Source organism: Cetorhinus maximus, chromosome 23 (genome assembly GCF_964194155.1).
Source record: "Cetorhinus maximus chromosome 23, sCetMax3.hap1.1, whole genome shotgun sequence".
In the NCBI taxonomy this organism is placed as follows: Eukaryota; Metazoa; Chordata; class Chondrichthyes; order Lamniformes; family Cetorhinidae; genus Cetorhinus; species Cetorhinus maximus.
Genome location: NC_135901.1, coordinates 28719283 through 28746410, shown reverse-complemented (window position 1 = coordinate 28746410; position 27128 = coordinate 28719283). Strand labels below are relative to the sequence as shown.

The 27128-nt window shown below is 45.6% G+C and overlaps 3 protein-coding genes and 1 pseudogene across 4 annotated transcripts in view; 2 read left to right on the top strand and 2 right to left on the bottom strand.

The window, feature by feature from the left end:
• Positions 1–24839, bottom strand: part of LOC144697044 (uncharacterized) — a 46924-nt pseudogene extending 22085 nt beyond the window's left edge. The window contains exon 1 of the transcript XR_013580294.1: positions 24743–24839. The product of XR_013580294.1 is annotated as an uncharacterized LOC144697044 (transcript). The remainder of the gene's footprint in view (positions 1–24742) is intronic.
• Positions 1–27128, top strand: part of LOC144696975 (uncharacterized) — a 404367-nt gene that overhangs the window by 79766 nt on the left and 297473 nt on the right. The window contains exon 2 of the mRNA XM_078568709.1: positions 14712–15896. Coding sequence (XP_078424835.1) covers positions 14712–15639 — 928 coding nt within the window. The 3' untranslated portion in view covers positions 15640–15896. The remainder of the gene's footprint in view (positions 1–14711; positions 15897–27128) is intronic.
• Positions 1–27128, top strand: part of LOC144697284 (uncharacterized) — a 555771-nt gene that overhangs the window by 438348 nt on the left and 90295 nt on the right. The gene's annotated exons all lie outside the window — the stretch shown is intronic.
• LOC144698461 (uncharacterized) lies at positions 1479–4878 on the bottom strand. The gene is made up of 3 exons (XM_078570403.1): positions 4757–4878; positions 4496–4618; positions 1479–2908 (listed from the first exon to the last, which is right to left on the bottom strand). The coding sequence occupies exons 1-3, from the start codon at positions 4876–4878 to the stop codon at positions 2440–2442; spliced, it is 714 nt and encodes a 237-aa protein (XP_078426529.1). The 3' UTR covers positions 1479–2439.

Sequence of the window (27128 nt, the reverse complement as noted above, 5' to 3'; positions counted from 1 at the left end):
AAAGTCACATACATTTGCATTAGCAAATTTGTTAATTTTAGTGATAAGTGTTCCAGATCCAGATCATTTTCCAGATCTGAAGATCAATTCTGTACATGTAGTTGAAAATTCTGCTTCTGCTCACTGCACAATGATAAAGCAATGTGCAGCAATCAGCAAATCCCACACTCCCAATGAAATCTATAGTCTGGTGTCAGATGATTGTGGAATCACAAACATGCTGATGTCAGCTTATGACATCATCACAATAGAATGTGATGACATCAGCGGATTGCACAATCTCAATGGAATGCGATGATGTCAACTTGATCTTAGACATAAGCGGTGTGATGGGAAATGTACAGAACTGGACCAGTTTTCTTCAATAGAGAAACTCTGCTGCCCATCTCCCAACTCACACTCAGTCCCATTCACCTATCACCCCCTGTGCTCACTGACCAACATTGGCTCCCACTCAAACAGTGCCTTGATTTTAAAATTCTCCTCCTTGGGCCCAATTTACCTCTGTAAAAGTGAATGGGATGTTGATTGGGCTAAATTCAGGCCCATTCTGTTAAAATTCCTCCATGGCCTCCTTTTTTTCAAATCACCACGTGGTCACACACACTCTCCCCATCTCTGTAAACTTCTCCATCCCTACAACCCTCCGAGATATCCATGCTCCATTAATTCTGGCCTCTTCAGTATCCCCCGTTTCTATTGCACAACTACTGGGGGCCGTGTCTTCAGCTGCCTGGGCCCTACGCTCTGGAATTCCCTCCCTAAACCTCTCTGCCCCTCGATCTTTTTTGCTCCTTTAGGACATTCCTTAAAACCTACCTCTCTGACCAAGCTACCGGTCATCTGAGCTAATATCTCTTTATGTGGCTCGGTGTCATCTCTTTGGTAATCGCACCTGTGAATCTCCCTGGGATGCTGAAAGCTGCTATATAAATGCAGGGTTGTTTTTGTTGTGGTGTTTGAATTATTTTCAGGGGATGCCGCTATTGTTAAGCAGTCAAACACTTTCTTGCTGCGCCCAGTGAGAGCTACAGGAAGGCTGTTGACTATAATCGGCCATGCAAGGCTTTGTTCCAAGTTTAAATATAAAGAGGGGTGGAGACATTGTTATATCGGTCACTCAGAGCTGAACAGAAACCCGTCTCTTTAAATACAGATACAGGGAAGAGGCTGAAATGAAATCTGTCCCTTTTAACCTGCGCAAAAGCAGGAGATTCAGGTTCACAGGCTGCAGAAGGAGTCCATTCAGCCCATCGTGCCCCTGCCATCTCTTTGAAAGGACTCTCTAATTGATCCAACAGCTTTTTTCCCTTGGCCCTGCAAATTGCCAATTACCTTAGAGGGTCTCACTTTCTATTAAAGAGCCTGCCAGCCCCTCTCACCCACTTTCCCTAAAGTGCAGAAATCTAATCATGAAAAATCCAAAAAAATCAAATATTTTTAATGATAAAAGTTTATTAATGAAACAGGACATGGTTAAAAGAAAACAGAAAATTACTTGAGGGTCAAAGACAACCAGAGTAAAAGGATGTGCACAATGTTCTGGACCCAAATGGTTTCTCTTTAATTCATTTGTCCCCTGTTCGCTGCCCTCTTTGTGGAACACCTCCGCTCAGTCCACAAGCATGACCCTGACCTTCCAGTTACTGCCATTATAATTCACCACCTTGCTCTCATGTTCACATTTCTGTCCTCGGCCTGCTGCAATGTTCCCGAGAAGCCCAACACAAGCTGGACGAACAGCATCTCATCCTCCGATGAGGCACTTTACAGCCTCCTGGACTCAACTTCGAGTTCAACAACTTCAGACCGTCGACTCGGTCCTCTGTTTTCAGTCTTTTATTTGCCATGTGCCAGTCTGCATCTTGTTTTCATGTTTTTGCTTTCAGACAGAGCTGTCCTTTATTCTGCCATTAACACTTACTCTGGGCCAATGCTTTGTTTCTGTACTACATCCATTACCTCTGCCTTTGTCTTTTGTTCCATGACATTTTTGTTATTTAATCTCCCCTGCCCTCTAACCAATCCCTGACTTTCCCTTTTGTTCTACCTGACCCTCCCCCCTTTCTCAACAGCATCAAACCCATCACATTTCTCCCTCTCTCAAGTTCTGAGGAAGAGTCATATTGGACTCAAAACATTAACTCTGTTTCTCTCTGCACAGATGCTGCCAGACGTGCTGAGTTTTCCTAGACTGCCTGTATTTATTTTAGATCTGCCTGCAATGGTAGGAACAATCACTATTTACCATCCAGGATAAAGTAAATGTCCTTCATCAGCTTTTGTGGATCATTTCAGTGGAAATGTGCACTGCCAGGTTCAAACAACATCAGCCACTGAAAGCAAAGATGTGAGACTGGCCAGTCCATCAGAAAGAAACCCTCCGACCCTCCCACTTCACCAAGTGTCAGAATGAACATGGTTCAGTCCTGGATGTGATTAACAGCAGCAATAACAGCAGAATCCAACCCCTGTAATCACTTGTGAACTCGCTGGTGTCTTAGCAAGAGTGAACCCCTTCCCAAAGTCAGAGCAGGTGAACGGCCGCTCCCTGGTGTGAACTCGCTTGTGTTTCTGCAGGTCAGATGACTGAGCGAATCCCTTTCCACACTCAGAGCAGGTGAACAGCCTCTCCTTGGTATGAATTTGCTGGTGTGTCTGCAGGTTGGATAACTGACTGAATCCCTTCCCACACTGAGAGCAAGTGAATGGCCTCGCCCCAGTGTGTTCTCGCTGGTGTCGCAGAAGATTGAATGAGTTACTGAATCCCTTCCCATATTCATAGCAGGAGAATGGCCTCTTCCCGGTGTGAACTCGCTTGTGTTTCTGCAGGTCGGATGAATTACTGAATCCCTTCCCACACTCAGCAGGAGAACTAACTCTCCCCAGTGTGAAATCGCTGGTGTGACTGCAGGCTGGAAAACTGTCTGAATCTGTTCCCACACACAGAGCAGATGAATGGCCTCTCCCCAGTGTGACTGTGTCGATGAGCTTCCACTTGAGATGGGTATTTGAATCCCTTCCCACAGTCCCCGCATCTCCACGGTTTCTCCATGGTGCGGGTGTCCTTGTGTGTCTCCAGGTCCGACAATCAGTTGCAGCCTTGTCCACACACAGAACATGTATAATGTCTCTCCTCACTGTGAATGGTGCGATTATTTTTTCAGGCTGAGTAACTGGTTAAAGCTCTTTCCACAGTCAGTGCACTGGAAACGCTGTCACTCAGGTGTGTGAGTCTTGGTGCTTATCCAGTCACACTGGTGTTTAAAACCTTTCGAAGAAGACAGAACAGACAAACCTTTCTCCTTCTAGATTCTAAAGCCAATGATATTCAGGTCCCGATGAATCGAGTGATTCTGTCAGATCGTGACATGGAGTTTGGTTTGAGATTTCTGACTGCAAATCCTCTACTGTAAAAAGGAGTTTATAAAAATCATTACTGTCAGTCCAGAATAGAAATTCAGAACAGCAATTCTAGTTTCTATAGCACACTCTTTCCTCTCTCGTTCCCCAAAAGCTGTAAATCTCCATCCCACACACAGTCCCTGTATTCTCATTCTGCTACACTCTCTCCATTCTAAATCTAATGCACCCTGTATACACCCAATCATACTGTACTTAAAACGTACGGTACTCTATTACATGATTAGAGACACATGGGGCTGTGAGGGAGAACTGTATTTCAGCAGCGAGTTGTGATGACCTGGAACTCACTGCCTATGAGGGTGATGAAAGCAGAGACGATCAATTATTTTAAAATTAAATTGGAAGGGCACTTGAAGGAAATAAACTTGCACAGGAATGGGGATATAGAGGGAGAATGGGACTGACTGGATTGCTCTACAAAGAGTCGGCATGGACTCGAGTTGCCAAATGGACTCTGTGTCATAATGAATCTATGATGAGAAATATATAACATAGTTACAGTACCATATTACAAAACTAGAAATAGTCGTTATTAGTACAGAACTTGAATATTGCTGAAAAAAGACACTTGTTGAAGCTTTTCGTTTTGCACTCATCAGGACACTTTGCAAAAAGACAGACATAAGGGGAAAACAACAATTTATACTGTATGTGAAGAGAGTGCTGATTGGTTGGCAACTGGACTCTGATTGGTACAGATATTCTTGCGAAGTGTCCTGATGAGTGCAGGATGAAAAGCTTTGACATGTCTCTTTTTTCAGCAAAACTAGAAACAAGAATAAATGAACTTAATTACAGAACCATAAATAACATGCTAAAATGTCCCCTATCACAACATTAGACATATCTATGTTCTCTATTACTGTATTGTCCAGGGGGCAGGACTCTCATGAAAAAGAAATGGGACACTTCAACCGTAGGACCAGGGGAGGGTGATGGTGGGATGATGGTGACCGTGAGAGAGGGTTGGGGGTAGGTGTTTGTGTTTCAATATGAGAGGGGGTGGGGAGGAGGGGTCTTGAGACAATAATAGTGGGAGTGGTGGAGTTTAAAATTAACTAAAACTTACAACTTATCTTGTTCAGTCGCAACATCATCATCTCTCTGCTGGCCGACTAGCTCACTTGCAGTCCCATTTGAATCACTCAAACTCACCCAGGAGACTCCCGGGATCAGGTTCCCACAGGTTGTCCTAGAAATACGGGGCAAAAGGTAAAATCAGGAGCAATCCCTTAAAATACAGGACAGTAAATCACGTGGAAATTGTTCCCTTAACCATCTACATCCCGTTGCAGGCTCCTTAAATCCTCTTCACAAATTATTTTCTTACGTATCTATGTCATCAGCAAATTTAGCCACCATACATTTGATTCCATCTTCCAAGTCATTGATATAGATTGTAAATGGTTGAGGGCCCAGCACCGATCTCCAGTGGCACTCCACTTGACACATCTTACCAACCCGAAAATGAAAGGGATGAGGTCTGAAAAGCAGAATATGGGGAGTTAGGAAGTAAGTTGAAAAGTAGGACCTCAAAGGTGGTGATCTCAGGATTACTACCAGGGCCACGTGCTAGTCAGAGTAGAAAAAGCAGGATATATCGGACGAATACGTGGTTGAAGAGATGGTGTGAGAGGGAGGGTTTCAGATTCCTGGGACATTGGGACTGGTTCTGGGGGAGGTGGGACCAGTACAAACTGGACGGGTTAAACCTGGGCAGGACCAGGACTGATGTCCTAGGGAGATCATTTGCTAGAGTGGTTGGGGAGGGTTTAAACTAAAATGGCAGGGGGATGGGAACCTATGCAAGGAGTCAGAGGAGGGGGAATCAAGGACAAGAACAAAAGACAGAAAGGGGGTAAGAAAAGTGATAGGCAGAGAAATCTGGGCCAGAATCAAACAGGGCCGCAGTGAAAATTAGTGGGAATGGGACAAGTAATGTTAAAAAGACAAGCCTTATGGCTTTGTGCCTTAATGCGAGGAGCATTTGCAATAAAGTGGATGAATTAACCGCGCAAATAGATGTAAACAGGTATGATATAGTCGGGATTACGGAGACATGGCTGCAGGGTGACCAGGGATGAGAACTGAACATCCAGGGGTATTCAGTATTTAGGAAGGACAGACAAAAAAGAAAAGGCAGTGGAGTTGCATTGCTGGTTAAAGAGGAAAGTAATGCAATAATAAGGAAAGATAATAGCTCTGACGATGTGGAATCTGTATGGGTAGAGCTGAGAAACACTAAGGGGCAAAAAACGTTAGTGGAGGTTGTATATAGATCCCCAAACTGTAGTGACGATGTTGGGAATGGCATTAAACAGGAAATTAGAGACACATGCAATAAAGGAACATCTGTAATTATGGGTGACTTTAATCTGCATATAGATTGGGCAAATCAAATTAGTAACAATATCATAGAGGAGGAATTCCTGGAGTGTATACGGGATGGTTTTCTGGACCAATACTTTGAGGAACCAACGAGAGAACAGGCCATCCTAAACTGGGTATTTTGTAATGAGAAAGGAATAATTGGCAATCTAGTTGTGCGAGGCCCCTTGGGGGTGAGCGACCATAATATGATAGAATTCTTCATCAAGATGGAGAGTGACGTCGTTGATTCTGAGACTAGGATGGTCTCTACAGAAACTACGATGGTAAGAGCTGCAAGTTGGCTATGATGGATTGGGAAACGTTACTTAAAGGGGTGATGGTGGACAGGCAATGGCAAACATTCAAAGAGCTCATGGGTGAACTGCAACAATTGCTTATTCCTGTCTGGTGCAAAAGTAAAACAGGAAAGGTAGCCAAACCAGAGCTTACAAGTGGAATTCGAGATAGTATTTGATGCAAGGAAGAGGCATACAAATTGGCCAGAGAAAACAGCAGACCTGAGGATTGGGAGCACTTTAGAATTCAGCAAAGGAGGACCAAAGGATTGATTAAGAAGGGGAAAATAGAGTACGAGAGTAAGCTTGCGGGGAACATAAAAACTGTCTAAAAGTTTCTATAGGTATGTGAAGAGAAAAAGATTGGTGAAGACAAATGTAGGTCCCTTACAGTCAGAAACAGGGAAATTTATAATGGGGAACAAAGAAGTGGCTGACCAACTAAATACATACTTTGGTTCTGTCTTCACAAAGGAGGACACAAGTAACATACCAGAAATGTAGGGGAACACAGCGTTTAGTGAGAGGGAGCAACTGAAAGAAGTCAGTGTTAGTAGGGAAATGCTGTTGAAGAAATTGATGGGATTGAAGGCCGATAAATCCCCAGGGCCTGATAATCTACATCCCAGAGTACTTAAGAAGTGGCCCTAGAAATAGTGGATGTACTAGGGAGATAGAGAGAAAACAGGGAATTATAGAGCAGTCAGCCTGACATCAGTAGTGAGGAAAATTCTAGAGTCTATTAGAAAAGATTTAATAGCTGCGCACGTAGAAAACAGTGGCAGAATCGGACAGAGTCAGCATGGGTTTATGAAAGGGAAATCATGTTTGACAAATCTATTGGAATTTTTCGAGGTGGTATCTCGTAGAGTTGATGTGGGGGAGCCAGTGGATGTGGTTTATTTGGACTTTCAGAAGGCTTTTGACAAAGTCCCACATAAGAGATTGGTGTGTAAAATTAAAGCACATGGGATTGGGGGTAGTGTATTGAGATGGATAGAAAACTGGTTGGCAGACAGGAAACAAAGAGTAGGAATAAACGGGTCTTTTTCCGAATGGCAGGCAGTGACTAGTGGGGTATCGCATGGATCGGTGCTGGGACCCCAGTTATTCACAACATATATCAATGATTTAGATGAGGGAACTAAACGTAATATCTCAAAATGGCCTTCATAGCCAGAGGATTCGAGTACAGGAACAGGGATGTCTTGCTGCAATTGTACAGGGCCTTGGTAAGACCACACCTGGAATATTGTGTGCAGTTTTGGTCTCCTTATTTGAGGAAGGATGTTCTTGCTATAGAGGGAGTGCAGCAAAGGTTTATTCGACTGATTTCTGGGATGGCGAGGCTGACATATGAGGAAAGATTAAGTCGGTTAGGATTATATTTGCTGGAGTTCAGAAGAATGAGGGGAGATCTCATAGAAACCTATAAAATTCTAACAGGACGAGACAGGGTAGATGCAGGAAGGATATTCCTGATGGTGGGGGAGTCCAGAACCAGGGGTCACAGTCTGAGGATACGGGGTAGACCATTTAGGACTGAGATTAGGAGAAATTTCTTCACCCAGAGAGTGGTGAGCCTGTGGAATTCGTTACCACAGAAAGTAGCTGAGACCAAAACATTGTATGTTTTCAACAAGGAGTTAGATATAGCTCTTGGGGTAAAAGGGATCAAAGGATATGGGGAGAAAGAGGGAGCAGGCTATTGAGTTGGATGATCAGCCAATAATGAATGACAGAGCAGGCTCGAAGGGCTGAATGGCCTACTCCTGCTCATAGTTTCTATGTTTCTGATGGGGGGAGATGAAGAGGGGTGGGTGGAGGTTCATGTGGTTCTTAAATACTGACATAGACCAATTGAGCCAACTGGCTTGGCCCTGTGCTGTGGACTCAATGGAACTGAGACAAATATATTTATTTCAGATCTACCTGTCGTGGTAGGAAAAACACTATTTTCTGTCCAGGATAAAATAAATGTCCGTCATCAGCCTTTGTGGATCATTTCACTGGAAATGTGCACTCCCAGGCTCAAAGAGCATTAACCCACTGGAAGCAAAGTTGTGAGACCGGCCAGTCCAGCAGAAAGAAACCCTCGGACCCTCCCACTTCACCAAGTGTCAGAATGAACATGGTTCACTCCTAGATGTGATTAACAGCAGCAATAACAGCAGAATCCAGCCCCAGTAATCACTTGTGAACTCGTTGGAGTGTCAGCAGGTGTGGTGACTGAGAGAATCCTTTCCCACACTCAGAGCAAGTGAACGGCCTCTCCCCCGTGTGAACTCGCTGGTGTCTCCACAGGTGCAATGACTTTTTAAACCTCTTTGCACAGTGAGTCCAGGTGAACAGTCTCTCCTCAGTGTGAATACGCTGGTGGACCATGAGATCCATAGAGTTTTTAAAGCCATCACCACAATCAGAACATTTAAAAGGTCTCTCATTGGTATGACAGCTCTGGTGTCTCAGCAGGCTGGATGACTGAGTGAATCCCTTGCCACAGGCAGAGCAGGTGAATGGCCTCTCCCCGGTGTGAACTCGCTGGTGTGTCTGCAGGTTGGATGACATTCAAAACCTCTTTGTGCAGTGAGAACAGCTGAACGGCCTCTCCTCAGTGTGAACTCGCTGGTGTCTCAGCAGGTTGGATAACTGAGTGAATCCCTTCACACACTCTGAGCAGGTGAATGGCCTCTCTCCAGTGTGAACTCGCTGGTGATTTTGCAGGATGGATAAACCGAGTGAATCCCTTCCCACACTCGGAGCAGGTGAATGGCCTCTCCCCGGTGTGACTGCGTCGATGAATCTCCAGCTCACATGGGGATCTGAACCCCTTCCCACAGTCCCCACATTTCCATGGTTTCTCCATGGTGCGGGTGTCCTTGTGTATCTCCAGATTCGATGATCAGTTGAAGCCTCATCCACACTTAAGAACACAAGTAAAGTGTCTCCCCACTGTGAATGGTGTGATGTTTTTTTCAGGCTCTGTAACTGGTTAAAGCTCTTTCCACAGTCAGTGCACTGGAAACACTCTCACTCGGGTGTGTGTGTCTCAGTGCTTTTCCAGTCACACTGATGTTTAAAATGTTTTGACACAGGCAGAACAAACATTTCTCCTTCTAATCTCAAAGACCAATGATATTCATGTGCCGATGAATTGAGTGACTCTGTTAGATCTCGATGTGATGTTTACTTGGAGATTTCTGTCAGCAAGTCCTCCCCTACTAATATCCTGTAAAAGGAGTTGGCAAAAGTCATCACTGTCAGTACAGGATAGAAATTCAGAATAGACAATTCTAGGTTCTATGGAACATTCTTTCCTCTCGTGTTGCCAAAAAGCTGCAAATCTCCAACTGACACACTCTCCCTCCGTTCTCACTCTGCTGTACTGAACAAAAACCCTCCCAACTTATATGGTGAACACCTGGAACTCACTGCCTCTGAGTGTGCTGGGAGTGGGAGATGGTCAATTATTTCAAAATGAAATTGGATGGGCACTTGCAGAGGAACAGGGATATAGAGGGGGAATGGGACCGACTGGATTGTTCTGCACAGAGACGGCATGGACTCGAGTGACTATAACAGGAAAAATATAACTTAGCCATCGTACTGTATTAGAAGAGCAGAAACAATAATAAATGTACTTTATTACAGAACCATCAATAATATATCTAATATGTACCAAATAACAACACCATATCTCTGTCCTATATTATTTTACTGTCCCTTAAATGCCAGCCATCTCCTGGGGAAACCACCCCTTTAATTGTAAACATTAGGAAAGAGACCATCCTTTTAGCCAGACAAATAAATGTGTCAAGCTGAGGGGGCAAAGAATTTCAATGTCTTTAAGCGTAGCACACCTGCTCCAGCCACATCTATTGTTTCATTTCATGTCCCATCTCCAATCCCTTTGGCCCTGGAGGAGTACATTTTCTGTCATTCACCTCTCCTGTCTTCCACCCTATCCTTTTGTCCTTGTTCCATCCACCCCTCGCTCAAAACCGAGGACATCTCTAACTTTTCCCAGTTCTGATGAAAGGTCAGACACTGAAAATGTTCACTCTGTTTCTCTCTCTCTCTACACACAGATGCTGCCAGACATGGTGAGTTTTTAATTCCAGCATTTTCTGTTTTGATTTCAGATTTCCAGCATCCGCAGGATTCTGCTTTTCGATGAGCTGTCTTCCCACAGCCCATTTCCACAGGCAGCCCCAAGAGTCACAGCCTCTGCATCTCTCACTGCTGGATTCCCCCATTCAGCCTTTTTGCTCTTCTTTTCCCAGCTGCACAGACTTCCTTCCTCTCCATCTCCCACTCACAGCTTCACTGTTCTGTGACTGAACTCTTCCCTTTTCTCCTGAAAACCTCAACCTCTCAAACCCTGTCTGTTTCTCTTCTCTTTCTTTTCAACACAAACTGTTTTACTCACAGATAACTACTGCGGATGCTGGAAATCCAAAACAAAAACAAAAACAGAATTACCTGGAAAAACTCAGCAGGTCTGGCAGCATCGGTGGAGGAGAAGAGTTGATGTTTCGAGTCCAATGACCCTTCAACAGAACTGAGTGTAGTTAGGAGAGGGGTGAAATATAAGCTGGTTTGAGGTGGGGGGTGGGGTGGGAGGAGAGAAGTTGAGGGTGGGGTGGTTGTAGGGACAAGCAAGCAGTGATAGGAGCAGATAATCAAAAGATGTCACAGACAAAAGGATCAAAGAGGTCCCAACCGCTTCCTCTTCACCATGGATGTCCAATCCCTCTACACCTCCATCCCCCACCAGGATGGTCTGAGGGCCCTTAGCTTCTTCCTTGAACAGAGGCCCGAACAATCCCCATCCACCACTACTCTCCTCCGTCTGGCTGAACTTGTTCTCACACTGAACAATTTCTCCTTTAACTCCTCTCACTTCCTCCAAATAAAAGGTGTGGCTATGGGTACCCGCATGGGCCCTAGCTATACCTGTCTCTTTATGGGGTATGTGGAACATTCCATGTTCCAGTCCTACTCCGGCCCCCTCCCACAACTCTTTCTCCGGTACATCGATGATTACTTCGGTGCTGCTTCATGCTCTCGTTGGGAACTGGAAAAATTTATTAATTTTGCTTCCAATCTCCACCCCTCCATCATTTTCACATGGTCCATCTCTGACACTTCTCTTCCCTTCCTTGACCTCTCTGTCTCAATTTCTGATGATAGACTGTCCACCAATATCCATTACAAGCCTACCGACTCCCACTGCTACCTCGACTACAGCTCCTCACACCCCAGTTCCTGTAAGAACTCCATCCCATTCTCTCAGTTCCTTCGCCTCCGTCGCATCTGTTCTGATGACGCTACCTTCAAAAACAGTTCCTCTGACATGTCCTCCTTCTTCTTTAACCGAGGTTTTCCACCCACGGTCGTTGATAGGGCCCTCAACTGTGTCCGGCCCATCTCCCGCGCATCCGCCCTCACACCTTCTCCTCCCTCCCAGAAACATGATAGGGTCCCCCTTGTCCTCACTTATCACCCCACCAGCCTCCGCATTCAAAGGATCATCCTCCGCCATTTCCGCCAACTCCAGCATGATGCCACCACCAAACACATCTTCCCTTCACCCCCCCTGGCGGCATTCCGTAGGGATCGTTCCCTCCGGGATACCCTGGTCCACTCCTCCATCACCCCCTACTCCTCAACCTCCACCTATGGCACCTCCCAATGCCCACGCAAAAGATGCAACACCTGCCCCTTCACTTCCTCTCTCCTCACCGTCCAAGGGCCCGAACACACCTTTCAAGTGAAGCAGCATTTCACTTGCATTTCCCCTAACTTAGTCTACTGCATTCGTTGCTCCCAATGTGGTCTCCTCTACATTGGAGAGACCAAACGCAAACTGGGCGACCACTTTGCAGAACACCTGCGGTCTGTCCGCAAGAAAGACCCAAACCTCCCTGTCGCTTGCCATTTTAACACTTCATCCTGTTCTCTTGCCCACATGTCTGTCCTTGGCTTGCTGCATTGTTCCAGTGAAGCCCAACACAAACTGGAGGAACAGCACCTCATCTTCCGACTAGGCACTTTACAGCCTTCCGGGCTGAATATTGAATTCAACAACTTTAGATCTTAAACTCCCTCCCCCCATCCCCACCCCATTTCTTCCCCCTCCCTTTTGTTTTTTTCAATAATTTATATAGATTTTTCTTGTCCCACCTATTTCCATTATTTTTAAATCTACAACGAATACCTTGTCAATCTTTCCACCCCACCCCACTAGAGCTGTACCTTGAGTGTCCTGCCATCCATTCTTAATTATCACATTCTCTTAGATAATATCACCACCTTCAACACCTCTTTGATCCTTTTGTCTGTGACATCTTTTGATTCTCTGCTCCTATTACTGCTTGCTTGTCCCTACAACCACCCCACCCTCAACTTCTCTCCCCCCACCCCACCCCCCACCTTAAACCAGCTTATATTTCACCCCTCTCCTAACTACACTCAGTTCTGTTGAAGGGTCATTGGACTCGAAACGTCAGCTCTTCTCTTCTCCACCGATGCTGCCAGACCTGCTGAGTTTTTCCAGGTAATTCTGTTTTTGTTTTTGTTTACTCACAGATGTTGGACACAGGAGGAAGTTTTAGTCTGTGTGAAGCTCAAGCTTCATTCACACAAAGCCCGCGCTCTGATTGGATGGAGGACCAGAGTCCTTCCTTCTTTCAACCCTTCCAATTGGTCAACCCCGCACCCCATCATGAACAATGTGGGGGCGGAGCTCCCGTGTCCGCGCGCCTGGCCTGCAGACTGGAACCCGAGGACGTCACCGCGGACCTGATTGATTCTTATTGGCTGATTCAGATGTGTTTCATTGTTTGACGTCACAATGACTGAGCGGGGCGTTCCCAGCACACAGTTGGGAGCAATGCCAATACAATAGGAAAATACTGGGGATTGGACAACAGCTCAGCGCGGCTGGCGGTCAAAGTCTCTTCCACCCCCACGTGGGCTCGGGTTCCGCTCACTGATTGTTTACATGCGGGGGATTGGCCAATTGGACAGCTGGGGGACCGGAAGGACACTATTCCTCCAGCCAATCAGGGCGCGGGTTCAGTTCCAATGGCCACACGCAGCTTCTCCCAGTGTTTGAATGCGGAAGTTGGACAATGAGCTTCTTCACCTGCTCATTACTGCCCAGCAAACCTGCTGCTGCTGCTCCTCTCTCTCTGAATGAAGATTGAGCTTCACACAGACTAAAATTTCCTCCTGTGTCCAACATCTGTGAGTAAAACACTTTCTTTTCTCCCCCTTTCCATTTCTTTTCTCATTCTGGGGGGAAATTGTTGATTTGCAGGAACTGAAGGGAAAGGAAGTGAATCCAGGGAGGGTGCAGACTCTGGAAAGGTTGGCCCAGGTCTCTCTCTCTCTGAAAGACATTGACATCCTTTGCTCCCTCAGCTTGACACATTTATTTGTCTGGCTAAAAGGATGGTCTCTTTCCTAATGTTCACAATTAAATGGGTGGTTTCCCCAGGAGATGGCTGACATTTAAGGGGACAGTAAATTAAAATAGGACAGAGATATGTCTAGTGTTGTTATATCGTACATATTAGATATATTATTTACAGTTCAGGAATAAAGCCTATTTATTATTTCTACCTTTATAATATAGTACTGTGAAAATCTCCAGCAGCGGCAGCTCACCACCACCTTCTCAAGGGTGTTTAGGGATGGGCAATAAATGTTGGCGTCGCCAGTGATGCCCAGATACCATGAATCAATTAAAGAGCCATTGTAGTGCAGGAGGAGTCCATTCGGCAACTCGAGTCCATGCTGACTCTCTGTAGTACAATCCAGTCAGTCCCGTTCCCCTGCAAGTTTATTTCCTTCAAGTACCAATCCAATTTCATTTTCAAATTCTTGATTGTCTCCACTTCCAGCACCCTCGGCAGCAAGTTCCAGGGCATGACCGCTCGCTGCCTAATAAAAGGTCTTGCTCACATCCACCCTCTATCTCCATATCAGAGCGAGCCGCATGAAGATTTTCAGGTCTTTGTGGGAAATGGTGAGCATCGATCTGATCATCACCGTGAATCGGCACCTTCAGGAGAATTGGGAGGGTGTATATTAGGTACAGCAGAGGGAGAATAGAAGGACAGTGTGTGGGACAGAGATTAACGTTTGTGTGAAACGAGAGAGGAAAGAATGTTCCATAGCAACTAGAATTGTCTGTTCTGAATTCCTGCCCTGCCCAGACAGTGATGACTTTTGCAAACTCTTTTTACAGGCTATTATAAGGGGAGGATTTTCAAACAGAAATCTCAAACCAAACATCATGTCAAGATCTGACAAAGTCATTTGATTCATTGGGACCAGAATATCATTGGCATTTCAATCTAGCATTTGAAATCTTTGTCTGTTCTGCCTGCTTCAAAAGATTTCAAACATCAGTGTGACTGGAAAAACACCGAGACACACAGACATGACTGAGTGTGCTCCAGTGCACTGACTGTGGAAAGAGCTTTGACCAGGAACACAGACTGAAAACTATTGCACCATTCACAACGGGGAGAGACCATACATGTGTTCTGTGTGTGGTCAAGGCTTCAACTAATTGTCCCACCTGGAGAGATACAAGGACACCCGCAGCATGGAGAAACTGTGGAAATGTGGGGACTGTGGGAAGGGATTCAAATTCCCATCTGAGCTGGAAACCCATCGACGCAGTCACTCCGGGGAGAGGCCATTCACCTGCTCCGAGTGTGGGAAGGGTTTCACTCGGTCTTCCCATCTGCAAACACACCAGCGAGTTCACACCGGGGAGAGGCCGTTCACCTGCTCTGAGTGTGGGAATGGATTCAGTGATTCATCCGCCCTGCAGAAGCACAAGCGAGTTCACACCGGGGAGAGACCGTTCACCTGCTCTGACTGTGGGAAGAGGTTCACTCGATTATCCCACCTGCTGATACACCAGCGAGTTCACACTGGGGAGAGACCATTCACCTGCTCTACGTGTGGGAAGGGATTCAGTGATTCATCCAACTTATTGACACACCAGCGATTTCATACCGGGGAGAGGCCGTTCACCTGCACCATGTGTGGACAGCGATTCACTCAGTCATCCAGCCTGCTGAGACACCATGTGACTCATACCAATGAGAGACCCTTTAAATGTTCTGACTGTGGGAGCGGCTTCAAAAGTGCTGCAGTTCTGATAGCCCACCAGCGCATTCACACGGAGGACAGACCGTTCAGCTGTTCTCACTGTGCGAAGAGCTTTACAACATCATCCAGCCTGTGGAGACACCAGCAAGTGCACACCGGGGAGAGGCCGTTCGTGTGCACCCAGTGTGGGAAGGGATTCAGTAATTCATCCAACCTGCTGACACACCAGCGAGTTCACACCAGGGAGAGACCATTTGTATGCACCCAGTGTGGGAAGGGATTCAGTAATTCAGCCAACCTGCTGACACACCAGCAAGTCCACAGCGGGGAGAGACCGTTCACCTGCTCCAAATGTGGGAAAGAATTCATTCATTTATCCAGCCTGCGGAGACACCAGCGAGATCACAAGTGATTACAGGGTTGGATTCTGCTGTTATTGCTGCTGTTAATCACATCCAGGACTGAACCATGTTCATTCTGACAGTTGGTCAAGTGGGAGGGTCGGAGGGTTTCTTTCTGCTGGACTGGCCGGTCTCACAACTTTGCTTCCAGTGGGCTGATGCTCTTTGAGCCTAGGAGTGCACGTTTCCACTGAAATGATCCACAAAAGCTGATTAAGTACATTTATTTTATCCTAGATAGTGAATAGTTTTTTTTCTACCACTACAGGTAGATCTAAAATAAATACATTTGTCTCTGTTCCATTGAGTCTACAGCACAGGGCCAGGCCAGTCGGCTCAATTGGTCTCTGTCAGTATTTATGCTCCATATGAGCCTCCACCCACCTCTCTTCATCTCCCCCCATCAACATATCCTTCTATTCCTTTCTCCCTCATGTATGTGTCTAGCTTCCCCTTAAATGTATTCATGCTATTCACCTCAACCACTTGCTGTGGTATTGAGTTCCACATTCTCACCACTCGCTGGGTAAGAGGTTTCTCATGAAATCCCTATTGGATTATTGAACCTCTTCATCATCTTAAAGACTTCCATCAGGTCACCCTTCAGTCTTCTCTTTTCTGGAGAAAAGCAGCCCCAGCCTTTCTTGAGGGTTAAATGCTCTCAGTTCTGGGATTATTCTTATGAATACGTGTGGCACCTTCTCCAGTGCCTCTATTTCCTTTTTCTAAATGGAGATGACAAATGTTGACAGTACTCCCAGCATAGTCTAACCATGGTTCGAAACACGTTGAACATAACCTCCCTGATTTCAATTCTATCACTCTAGATTGGAACGCTATATCTGGGCCTCACACTTTAGTAAAGATATGAAGTTCTTAGAGAGGGAGCAGAGAAGATTGACGAGAATGGCACCAGGGATAAGGGACTTCAGTCAGCTGGAGAGACTGGAGCAGCTGAAATTGTTCTTTTTAGATCACAGAGTCATTAGGGTAGAGAAGGAGTCCATTCAGCCCATCGTTTCCATGCCGGCTTACTACAGAGCAAACCAGTCAGTCCCATTGCCTCGTTCTATCCCTGTCACCCTGAAAATTTATTTTTCTCAAGTGCCCATCCAATTTCCTTTTGAAACCGTTCACTGTCTCTGCTTCCACCCACCTCGTAGACAGCGAGTTCCAGGTCATTACCACTCACTGTGTAAAAACGTTCCTCCTCAAATCCACCCCCCATATCTTTTCATTTTCATTCTTTCATGGGGTGTGGTGTCGCTGGCTAGGACAGCATTTATTGCCCATCCCTAATTGCCCTTGAGAAGGTGGTGTTGAGCTGCATTCTTGAACCACTGCAGTCCACGTGGTGTAGGTACATCCACAGTGCTGTTAGGGAGTTCCAGGATTTGACCCAGTGACAATGATGGAACGGTGAAATAGATATATCTCCCGTACGAAACCTTAAATCTGTGTCCCCCTTGTCCTTGTACCATCAGCGAATGGGAACAGCTTTTCTTTGTCCACCTTATCTAAACCTGTCATAATCTTGGACACCTCTATCAAATCTCCCCTCAACCTCCTTTGCTCCAAGGAGAACAACCCCAGCTTCTCGAACCTAACTTTGTGGTTAAAATCCCTCATTCCTGGAACCATTCTGATAAATAATCTCTCTGCCCTCTCAGAGACCCTCAGATCCTTCCTAAAGTGTGGTGACCAGAACTGGACTCAATACTCTAGTTGTGGCCTAACCAGAGCTTTATAAAGGTTCAGCATAACTTCCCTGCTTTTGTTCTCAATCCCTCTGTCCTGCCACCTTCAATGATCTCTGCACATGAACCCCCAGGTCCCACTGCCCCTGCTCACTCTTTAGAACTGTTCTATTTACGTCTACATTTCCTCTCCCTACTCCCTCTGCCAAATCACATCACCTCCCACTTCTCTGTATTAAATTCCATCTGCCACTTCAGAGAATGTTAAGGGGAGATTTAAGTGTTAAACTAAACATAGAGAGACAATGAGGCACAATTGAACCCACAATTGACGATAATCCCCTCTATTTAAATGCACACGAAGCTCAGAGCACAGGAGGAGACCATTCGGCCCATCGTGCTCCCGCCGGCTCTTTGAAAGAGCTGTCCAATTAATCCCATCATCCTGCAATTTTCTTTTCCTTTCAAGAATCTGTCCCATTCCCTTCTGAAAGATACAGTTGAGTTTGCTTCCAGCGCGTTTTCAGGCAGCGAATTCAAAATCACAACTCGCTGTGTTGTTTAAAACAAAAATTTCCTCATCTTGGATGTGGTGTGTTTGGTTTTTCAAAAAGCGTTCAGAAAGGTGTCAAACAGGAGGTTAATACACAAAATGAGCTCTCAATCTCTATGAATTATTTCAATGAGGGACAGAGGGTAATATCTCCAAGTTTGCTGACAATTAAACAAGGATTTACATTTCTATAGCGCCTTTCACGACCACAGGACGTCCCCAAAGCGCTTTAGAGCCAATGAAGTACTTTTGAGGTGTAGTCACTGTTGTAATGTAGCAAACACGGCAGCCAATTTACACAGCAAGATCCCACAAACAGCAATGGGATAATGACCAGATGATCTGTTTTTAGTGAAGTTGATTGAGGGATGGATATTGGCCAGGACACCGGGGATAACTCCCCTGCTCTACTTCGAAACAGTGGCTGTGGGATCTTTTGTATCCACCTGAGAGGGCAGACAGGGCTGGCAGTTTAACATCTCATTCAGAAGAAGGTTGCATTGACAATGCAGCACTCCCTCAGTGCTGGCACTGGGAATGTTGGCTTTGATTTTTGTCCTCAGGTCGCGGGTGTAGGATTTGATCCCACAGTCTCCTGACCCAGAGGTGAGAGTGTTACCCACTGAGCCACGGCTGACACTATAGACAATACGAAGTTAGAAACGGAAAGTTACCCTTTGCCTCCAGTGTCTAAATCTAATAATAAAAACCCCAGTGTAATTAACAAGTGTTTGACTGACAAATGTTGAAGTGTTAGTTCAGAGCCACAAGCTTTGACTTCCTATTTGAGCCACCAGCACCTTTCTGTCTCTCTAATGCTGGTGTCAATGACAGCCAGGCGACGAAGCTGAGGGCTGAATTTAGCTGAGAATAAAAGGGCCTGTGCCCCAGCTGGGAAACTGCCATGGGCGTCACACTGATAGAGAGACAGGAAGGTGCTGGAGGACTGACTGGGAAATGGACCTCCAACCGATCAGGGCACGGGAGGGGGTGACCGGAGCTGATGGCGACCCGACCCCCGGGATTCAGTGCCCCTGTGTCCAAAGCGGGAGTCACGGGAACAGGTTACAGAGGAGTCGAAGAGAAACCATTTGGATCCAGAACATCGTGCACATCCTTTTACTCTGGTTGTCTTTGATTCTCAAGTAATTTTCTGTTTGTTTTTTTAACCATGTTCAATTTCATTAATAAACTTTTATCAGTAAAAATATTTGATTTTTCTGGGCTTTTCATGATTAGATTTCTGCACTTGAAGGAAGTGGGTGAGAAGGGTTGGCAGGCTCTTTAACAGAAAGTGAGTCCCCCTAAGGTAATTGGCAAAGGAGCCAGAGGGAGAGATGAGATTTTATTTTTGACACAGCGATCTTAGGAAATGGGGGTCAGGGAGTCAATTAACCCTTTATCCCCTTTTCCAAACTCTGAAATGATTCGCAGTGATAACCCTTATTGGTGGCAGTGGTTAGATTTTATTCAGTATAAATAAGACCTGACACATGCTCATGCCTGAGCAGTAGTATCAAAGTGCAGCAGCATTACCATTACACTCTGTGTAGAAGCACCATCTCCACGTAAATGCTCCCTGCTCTGCCCCAGATGCCATGGCACCAGTCAATGCAATATGTAAAACCTCTACAAATCTCTGTGCTCGGGGAATCCCTTCTGATACTTTTTTACATCACAAAGTCTATGGAGACTGATTTTACCCAGTCATTGCCAAGCTAATATTTGAACAGACCAATTACAAAACCTGTCATTGAACCATCTGTACCCACCCAAGCAACGTCAAACTCTCAAATAATTGGCTTCCTATGCTCCGTTCCCAGTACAGGGAGTCGGCATTCCCATGCCAAGCAGTGAAAACATGGTGGCCTTGACACCCAGGTGTCGTCTAGGATTCAAGGCACTCTTGTTTTCTCTGTCCTCTGGGAGCTGTTGATCTCCCTATTCCCACATAGCAAGTCGTCTGTTCTCAGCTCTGTCAGATTACTGCTGAAGTTTGGCACCTTTTACACCTTTCGGATCAATAAAACATTTAGTCAATGAAGACCCAAGCCACAATTTCCCATCCTGTCACCTGTCAACCATCCTCACCCAGAGAGTAATCACAACAGGAATAAAAACAGGAGAAGTGTAACAATCAAATTAAAAATAAATGCACAGCCTGTCATAATTTTTAATTTAGTGTTCACTAATTAGCAAGAAAACCCGAAGTAGGGGTTCCCCCAGGATTCTTACAGCCCACACCTTGAGGGGGAGGAGAACTCTCTCTCCGACCCCTCACTCAATTTCACTCTGTTATTTTCCAGTTCTGTTCTGGCCCCACCTGGGGCAACATCTACTCAATATTTTCTTCTCCTGAAGGAGCGCCATGAGCTCTAGGTTACTAGTACATAAGGACATATGCTTCAAGCAACAGATCAAGCATGGATGTAAAAGATTCTCCAGCTCTCTCCTTATCCCTGCCCAACTTGTGGAGAGTTTTCACTCAGTATTATTTCTCCCAAGCCCTTAATTGACCCAATCCAAATGTTTATCTCTGTTAGTTCAAGTTTAGTCACTTTTTGAACATGACCAGTGTGTTTAATTCTATACTAATTGTTTCACAGTCAGTTTCTCTCTGGAGTATGTGTCAATGCTTTGATGATGTCAAAATATTGTCTCATTCTCATTACATTAACCATTTCATGTCATGTTGTTTGTCAAGTAGCTGGGTATGTTTGGGACCCATTCCTCAGTCCACTTCACCATGAATTTACGCGTCCTATTGTCTTCACATGTAACAAATCACAGCTGCACACTCACACCGGTATCCCAATGTCAGGCCACATATTCTGAACTTTCAGGTGTGCTGATCAAAAGATCAAAGTGAGTGTCTGTCTTTGCTTATCTCCCCCTGTTCTGGTCCTGATATTTCAGGTCGTGGCCAGACTGTCAAATGTGGTTTTCTTTAAAAAAAAATTCATAGGTAAGGATTTAAAGATATCCCAGAGAAATCTATCAACTTATTCATCTCATCTACACCTCCCTGACTTTCACTAGAATGTAGATTGATGCATTCTACTGATCACCCGGGTGAGTTACTCCAATTCCTTTACTGTCCAATACAATATATTCATCATATCTTTAAAACAGAAATCAAACATTCCCAATTGATTTCAGGTATTAAAATATTGTTTGTTTTTTTACTTTAGATGTCAGGCTGGGGTTGTTTTCCTTGAATTTGGGAGGTTGAGGGGAAATTTGATAGAGGTGTACAAGATTATGACAGGTTTAGATAAGGTGGACAAAGAAAAGCTGTTCCCATTCGCTGATGGTACAAGGATGAGGGGGACACAGATTTCAGGTTTTGGGCAGGAGATGCAGGGGGGATGTGAGGAGGAATATTTTCACACAGCGAGTGGTAATGACCTGGAACTCGCTGCCTATGAGGGGGGTGGAAGCAGAGATGATGAACAATTTCAAAAGGTAAATGGATGGGCAGTTGTGGGAAATAAGCTTTCAGGGATTCAGTGATAGAATGGGGGAATGGGACTGACTGGATTGCTCTACAGAGAGCTAGCATAGACTCAATGGGCTGAAGCGTCTCCTTGTATATCTTAATGACTCCATGATCCAAAGAGAGAAATTTCAGCTGCCCCAATCTCTCCAACTCACTTAAGTTCCTCATCCCTGGTGCCATTGTTGTCAATCTCCTCTGCACTCTCTCGTAGAACTTCACATCTTACGTAAAGCGTGGGGCCCAGATACAGGATTCCATTCTCGAGGGATAGAATTGAAAAGCAGGGAGGTTATGTTCAACTTTTTTCAAACCATGGTTAGACTACACAGGGAGTACTGACAACATTTGTGATCTCCGTTTCGAAAAAGGAAAGAGAGGCACTGGAGAAGGGGCAACAAAGATTCACAAGAATAATACCAGAACTGAGAGCATTTACCCCTGAGGAAAGGCTGGGGCTGCTTTTCTCTCGAAAAGAGAAGACTGAAGGGTGACCTGATGGAAGTCTTTAAGATGATGAAGGGATGCAATAATCCAATAGGGATTTCACGAGAAACCTCTTTACCCAGCGAGTGGTGAGAATGTGGAACTCACTACCACATCGAGTGGTTGAGGTGAATAGCATGAATACATTTAAGGGGAAGCTAGATACATACATGAGGGAGAAAGGACTAGAAGGATATGCTGATCGGGGCAGTTGAAGAGGGGTGGGTGGAAGCTCATGTGGAGCATAAATACTGACGTAGACCAATTGAGCTGACTGGCCTGGCCCTTTGCTGCAGACTCAATGGAACAGAGACAAATGTATTTATTTTAGATCTACCTGTAGTGGTAGGAAAAACACTATTTGCTATCCAGGATAAAATAAATGTACTTTATTGGCTTTTGTGGATCATTTCAGTGGAAATGTGCAATCCCAGGCTCAAAGAACATCAGCCCACTGGAAACAAAGTCGTGAAACCGGCCAGTCCAGCAGAAAGAAACCCTCTGACCCTCCCACTTCACCAAGAGTGAGAATGAACATGGTTCAGTTCTGGATGTGATTAACAGCAGCAATAACAGCAGAATACAACCCCTGTAATCACTTGGGAACTTGCTGGTGTGTCAGCAGGTAGGTTGACTGAGTGAATCCCTTCCCACATGTGGAGCACGTGAAAGGCTTCTCCCCGGTGTGAACTCGCTGATGTGTCAGCAGGCTGGATGACTGAGTGAATCCCTTTCCACATGTGGAGCATGTGAAAGGCTTCTCCCAGGTGTGAACTCGCTGGTGTATCAGCAGGCTGGATGTATCTCTGAATCCCTTCCCACACACTCAACAGATGAACGACTTCTCCCCACTGTGAACTCACTGGTGAGAAAGCAGGATGGATGACTGCGTGAATCCCTTCCCACACACAGAGCAAGTGAATGGCCTCTCTCCAGTGTGAACCCGCTGGGTATCAGCAGCTTGGATAACTGAAGAAATCCCTTTCCACATTCAGAACAAGTGAATGGCTTCTCACCATTGTGAATTGGCTGGTGTGTCAGCAGGTGGGATAACTGATTAAATGCCTTGCCACACTCAGAGCAGCTGAATGGTCTGTACCTGGTGTGAACTCACTTTTGTTTCTGCAGATTGGATGAATTAGTAAATCCCTTCTCACACTCAGTACAGATGAATGGTCTCTCCCCGGTGTGAACTCGCTGGTGTGTCTGCAAGTGGGATAACAGAATGAATACCTTCCCACACTCAGGGAAAGTGAATGGCCGCTCCCCGCTGTGAACTCGCTGGTGTGTCTGCAAGTTGGATAACCAAGTGAATCCCTTCCCGCACTCAGAGCAGGTGTATGGTCTCTCCCCAGTGTGAACTCACTGGTGCATCAGCAGGTTGGATGAATCACTGAATCCCTTCCCACACTCAGGGCAGGTGAACGGCCTCTCCCCGGTGTCACTGCGTCGATGAATCTCCAGCTCGGACGGGGCTTTGAATCCCTTCCCACAGTCCCTACATTTCCACGGTTTTTCCATGGTGCACGTGTCCTTGTGTCTCTCCAGATTCAATGACCAAAGGCAGCTTGATCCACACACAAAACACACATGCAGTCTCTCCCCACTGTGAAATGGGAAATGATTTTACAGCCTGTATGTCTGGTTAAAGCTCTTTCCACAGTCAGAGCACTGGAACAACCTCATTCGGGTGTGTGTGTCTCGGTGCTTTTCCAATCACTCAGGCTTAAAGCCTTTTGAAGCAGACAGAACAGACAAACATTTTCCTGCTTGGTTCAAAGGGCCATTCAAGGATATTCAAAGGATATTCAAGACCCAATTAATCAAATTAGTCTGTCAGATCTTGAAGTGAATCTTGTTTTGAGATTTCTGTCTGCAAATCTTCCCCTTCTGATATCCTGTAAAAGGAATTTACAAAAATTATCACTGTCAGTACAGGGTAGAAATTAAGAGACAATTCTAGTTTGTATGGAACATTCTTTCCCCTCTCATTCTCCAAAAGCTGTAAATCTCCATCCCACACACTTTCCCTCCATTCTCACTCTGTTGTACCTAATACAGACTTTCCCAATTCTCCTGAAGGTGCCGATTCATGCTGGTTGACAGATCCAGGGTCACTGTTTCCTGTCCTGGACACATAGACCTGAAAATCTTCAGACAGGCTGCTAATCTAAATATCTATGTCTATATAAATATGTATATTTACTGATTAGCAATACAGAGTGGATGAGGTGAAACTTTAATTCTGCAGCAAGTGTTAATGGCCTGAAACTCACTGCCGATGAGGATGGTGGAAGCAGAGACAATCAATGATTCCAAAATGAAACTGGATGGGGCACCTAAAGGAAATAAACTTGCAGAGGAACTGGGGTATAGAAGGGAATGGGACTGACTGGATTGCTCCTCAGTGACTCAGCATGGACTCGAGTCGCTGAATATAACCTTTCTCTAATATAATGACTCTGGCTGGAAATATATAACTGTAGGTACGATACTATTTTATAAACCAACAAATAAGAATAAATGAAGTTTATAAAGCCTTAAATAATATATAGACAAGGCATCACATAACAACTAGACATATCTCCGTTTTATATTCATTTACTGCCCCCTTAAATGTCAGCAATCTCCTGGGGAAATCATCCCTTTAATTGTGAACATTAGAAAAGAGACCATCTTTTTAGCCAGACAAATAAATGTGTCAAGCTGAGGGAGCAAAGGATGTCAATGTCTTTAAGAGAGAGAGAGACCTGGGCCAACCTTTCCAGAGTCTGCACCCTCCCTGGATTTACTTACTTTCCGTTCAGTTCCTGCAAGTCAACAATTTGCCCCCAGAATGAAAAAGAAATGGAAAGGGGGAGAAAAGAAAGTGTTCTACTTACAGATGTTGGACACAGGAGGAAGTTTTAGTCTGTGTGAAGCTCAATCTTCATGCACACAAAGCCCGCGCTCTGATTGGCTGGAGGACCATAGTCCTTCCGGTACTCCAACTCTTGCCATTGGTCATCCTTCAGCATAAAGTGAAGGGGATGGGCTCTCCTCCGCACATGCGCAGCTTCCCTCTCCCTTGGACATGCGCAATCCTGAGCCGCCCGCCCACGCGGCGGATAGATCGGTTCCCCCAACAAGGGGGATTGTTGGATCTGCGGCCGCCATTACTCACCGGAGCCCAGTCTCAAAAATCCTGGGACTGGGATGGAAAGTGGAGGTGGGGGGCGCAGTGATCCTACCCTGACACAAAGTACGTGTCACTGGACTTGATTGTGAAGCCCCCTGAGCGAAATAGTTTGTTAAATTTAGGTGTAAAGATTTAGACACCTGGTTGACAGATTGGGGAGGGCAATTGGTGAGTGTGAAACTGAACCCAAGAGTCAGCACCTTCAGGGGAGGAGACCTTGGGAAAAAGCAGGAGGAGATAAGTCGGATGAATTAGTTACAATCAATAGAGAGGAGGGAATATCTAGGGCGCAGAGATTTATAGCTCGAGAGACGGCGGGATAGTGACATTGTCAGTGGGCTGGTATTCCAGAGATCCCAGGTAATTCTCTGGGGAACCGAGTTCGAATGCCACCACGGCAGCTGGCAAAATTTGAATTCAACGAATAACTGGAGTTTAAGGTTTCATGATGACAGTGAAATCATTGCCTATTGTTGCAAAAACCCTTCTGATTCCATAAGGAAATCTCCTGTCCTTACCCAGTCTGGCCTACATGTGACCCCAGACCCACAGCAATATGGTTGACTCTTAACTGCCCTCTAAACAAGGGCAATTTGGGATGAGCCACCCACATCCCAGAAACGACTGAGAAAAATGGAGTTGGATGTTGTCTGACATAATCTTGAACAACTTCTGTTTCAAAATGCTCCTTGGGACCTTGACCTTGAACCTGCAATGGACTGTGTCAGAGTTAATGGCCATACTGGGCTCGATTACATTGAAAATACATCACAGAAACAGGACGTTTTGTCACATTTTGTTACATTAAAGGTGCTATATAAATACAGGTTGTTGTTTTATTGAAGGCTGCCACTTGAACTCACTTGCTGCCCCCTAACTCCAGGACCCCTGTGATGAAAGTCTGATCAACAATCTCATTCCCACAGCACAGCCCAGCCCAGCCCAGCCATTCTGAGTGAATCTCCTCCTCTCAGGCTCCCTTGTGACTCTGTCCCTGCTCTCTCACTGTGCTGAGTTCATGTGTGAACAAAGCATTTTTGTCTTCAGATTTTCACTCTGAAAGGTTGAATGCATCAGGAGACAATGAATAGGCTGGGTCACTTCACTCTTGGAAAGACAAGGCTGAGAGCTAATGGATATTTTTATAATTCTGAAAGGCTTTGATAGACACAGAGAATGTTTCCACTGGTAGGAGGAACAGCAAAACTTGAGGCCATCAACAGAAGATAGTGATTGATAAATCTAATCGGAAATTCAGGAGAAACTTCTTGACCAGAGACCGGTGAGAATGTGGAACTCGCTACCACAGGGAGTGGTGAAAGAAAAACAGTTTAACTCACAGAAGAACATTTCAGCTCATTGTTTCCAGCTATTGTCCAATCACTGCCTCTTGTCAGCCAGGTGTCCGAGTGAGGAGCCAAGACATTCAATTCAACTGCAAACATCTCATGTGATTTGTTCCAATATAACTTTGAAGAGCAGATCTTTTGAAATTGGACTGAAACTATTTAAATTTACTGGGCCCCAGTCATTTCCTAAAAAAATATTATTTATCATCCAGTCTTTTTCAAATTGGAGAGTCTGTTTCATCCAGGACAATGCAGCCCACTTTAATGGCAGCCCATCCGCCACCTTAAATATTCACTCCCTCCACCAGTGCAGTACAGTGGCTGGAGCGTGTACCATCTACAAGATGCACTGCATTGATTCACAAAAGCTGCTTCAACATCACCTTCCAAACCCATTACCTCTACCATCTCGAATAGCAACAGACACATGGGAACAGCATCAGTTGAGATTCCCCTCCGAGTGGCGCACCATCCTGACTTGGATCTCTATCGTTCAGGAAGAGAAGCGCGAGAGGAGCCGGGAGTTGAAGGGAAGCGCGAGAGACGCCGGCAGCTGAAGAGAAGCGCGAGAGGAGCCGGGAGTTGAAGAGAAGCGCGAGAGGAGTCGGCAGTTGAAGAGAAGCGCGAGAGGGGCCGGCAGTTGAAGGGAAGCGCGAGAGGAGCCGGGAGTTGAAGGGAAGCGCGAGAGGAATCGGGAGTTGAAGGGAAGCGCGAGAGGAGCCGGCAGTTGAAGGGAAGCGC

What these genes read in the sequence shown, in the direction of transcription:
- LOC144698461 (XM_078570403.1), bottom strand. Translation starts at nt 4,878, where the DNA reads ATGTGTCAAGTGGAGTGCCACTGGAGATCGGTGCTGGGCCCTCAACCA. An exon ending in TTTGCTGATGACATAGATAC is followed by an intron (nt 4,619 to 4,756) that starts GTAAGAAAATAA and finishes CCGTATTTCTAG; the next exon opens with GACAACCTGTGGGAACCTGA. An exon ending in GCGACTGAACAAGATAAGTT is followed by an intron (nt 2,909 to 4,495) that starts GTAAGTTTTAGT and finishes TCCAGCCTGCAG; the next exon opens with TCACACCAGCGATTTCACAC.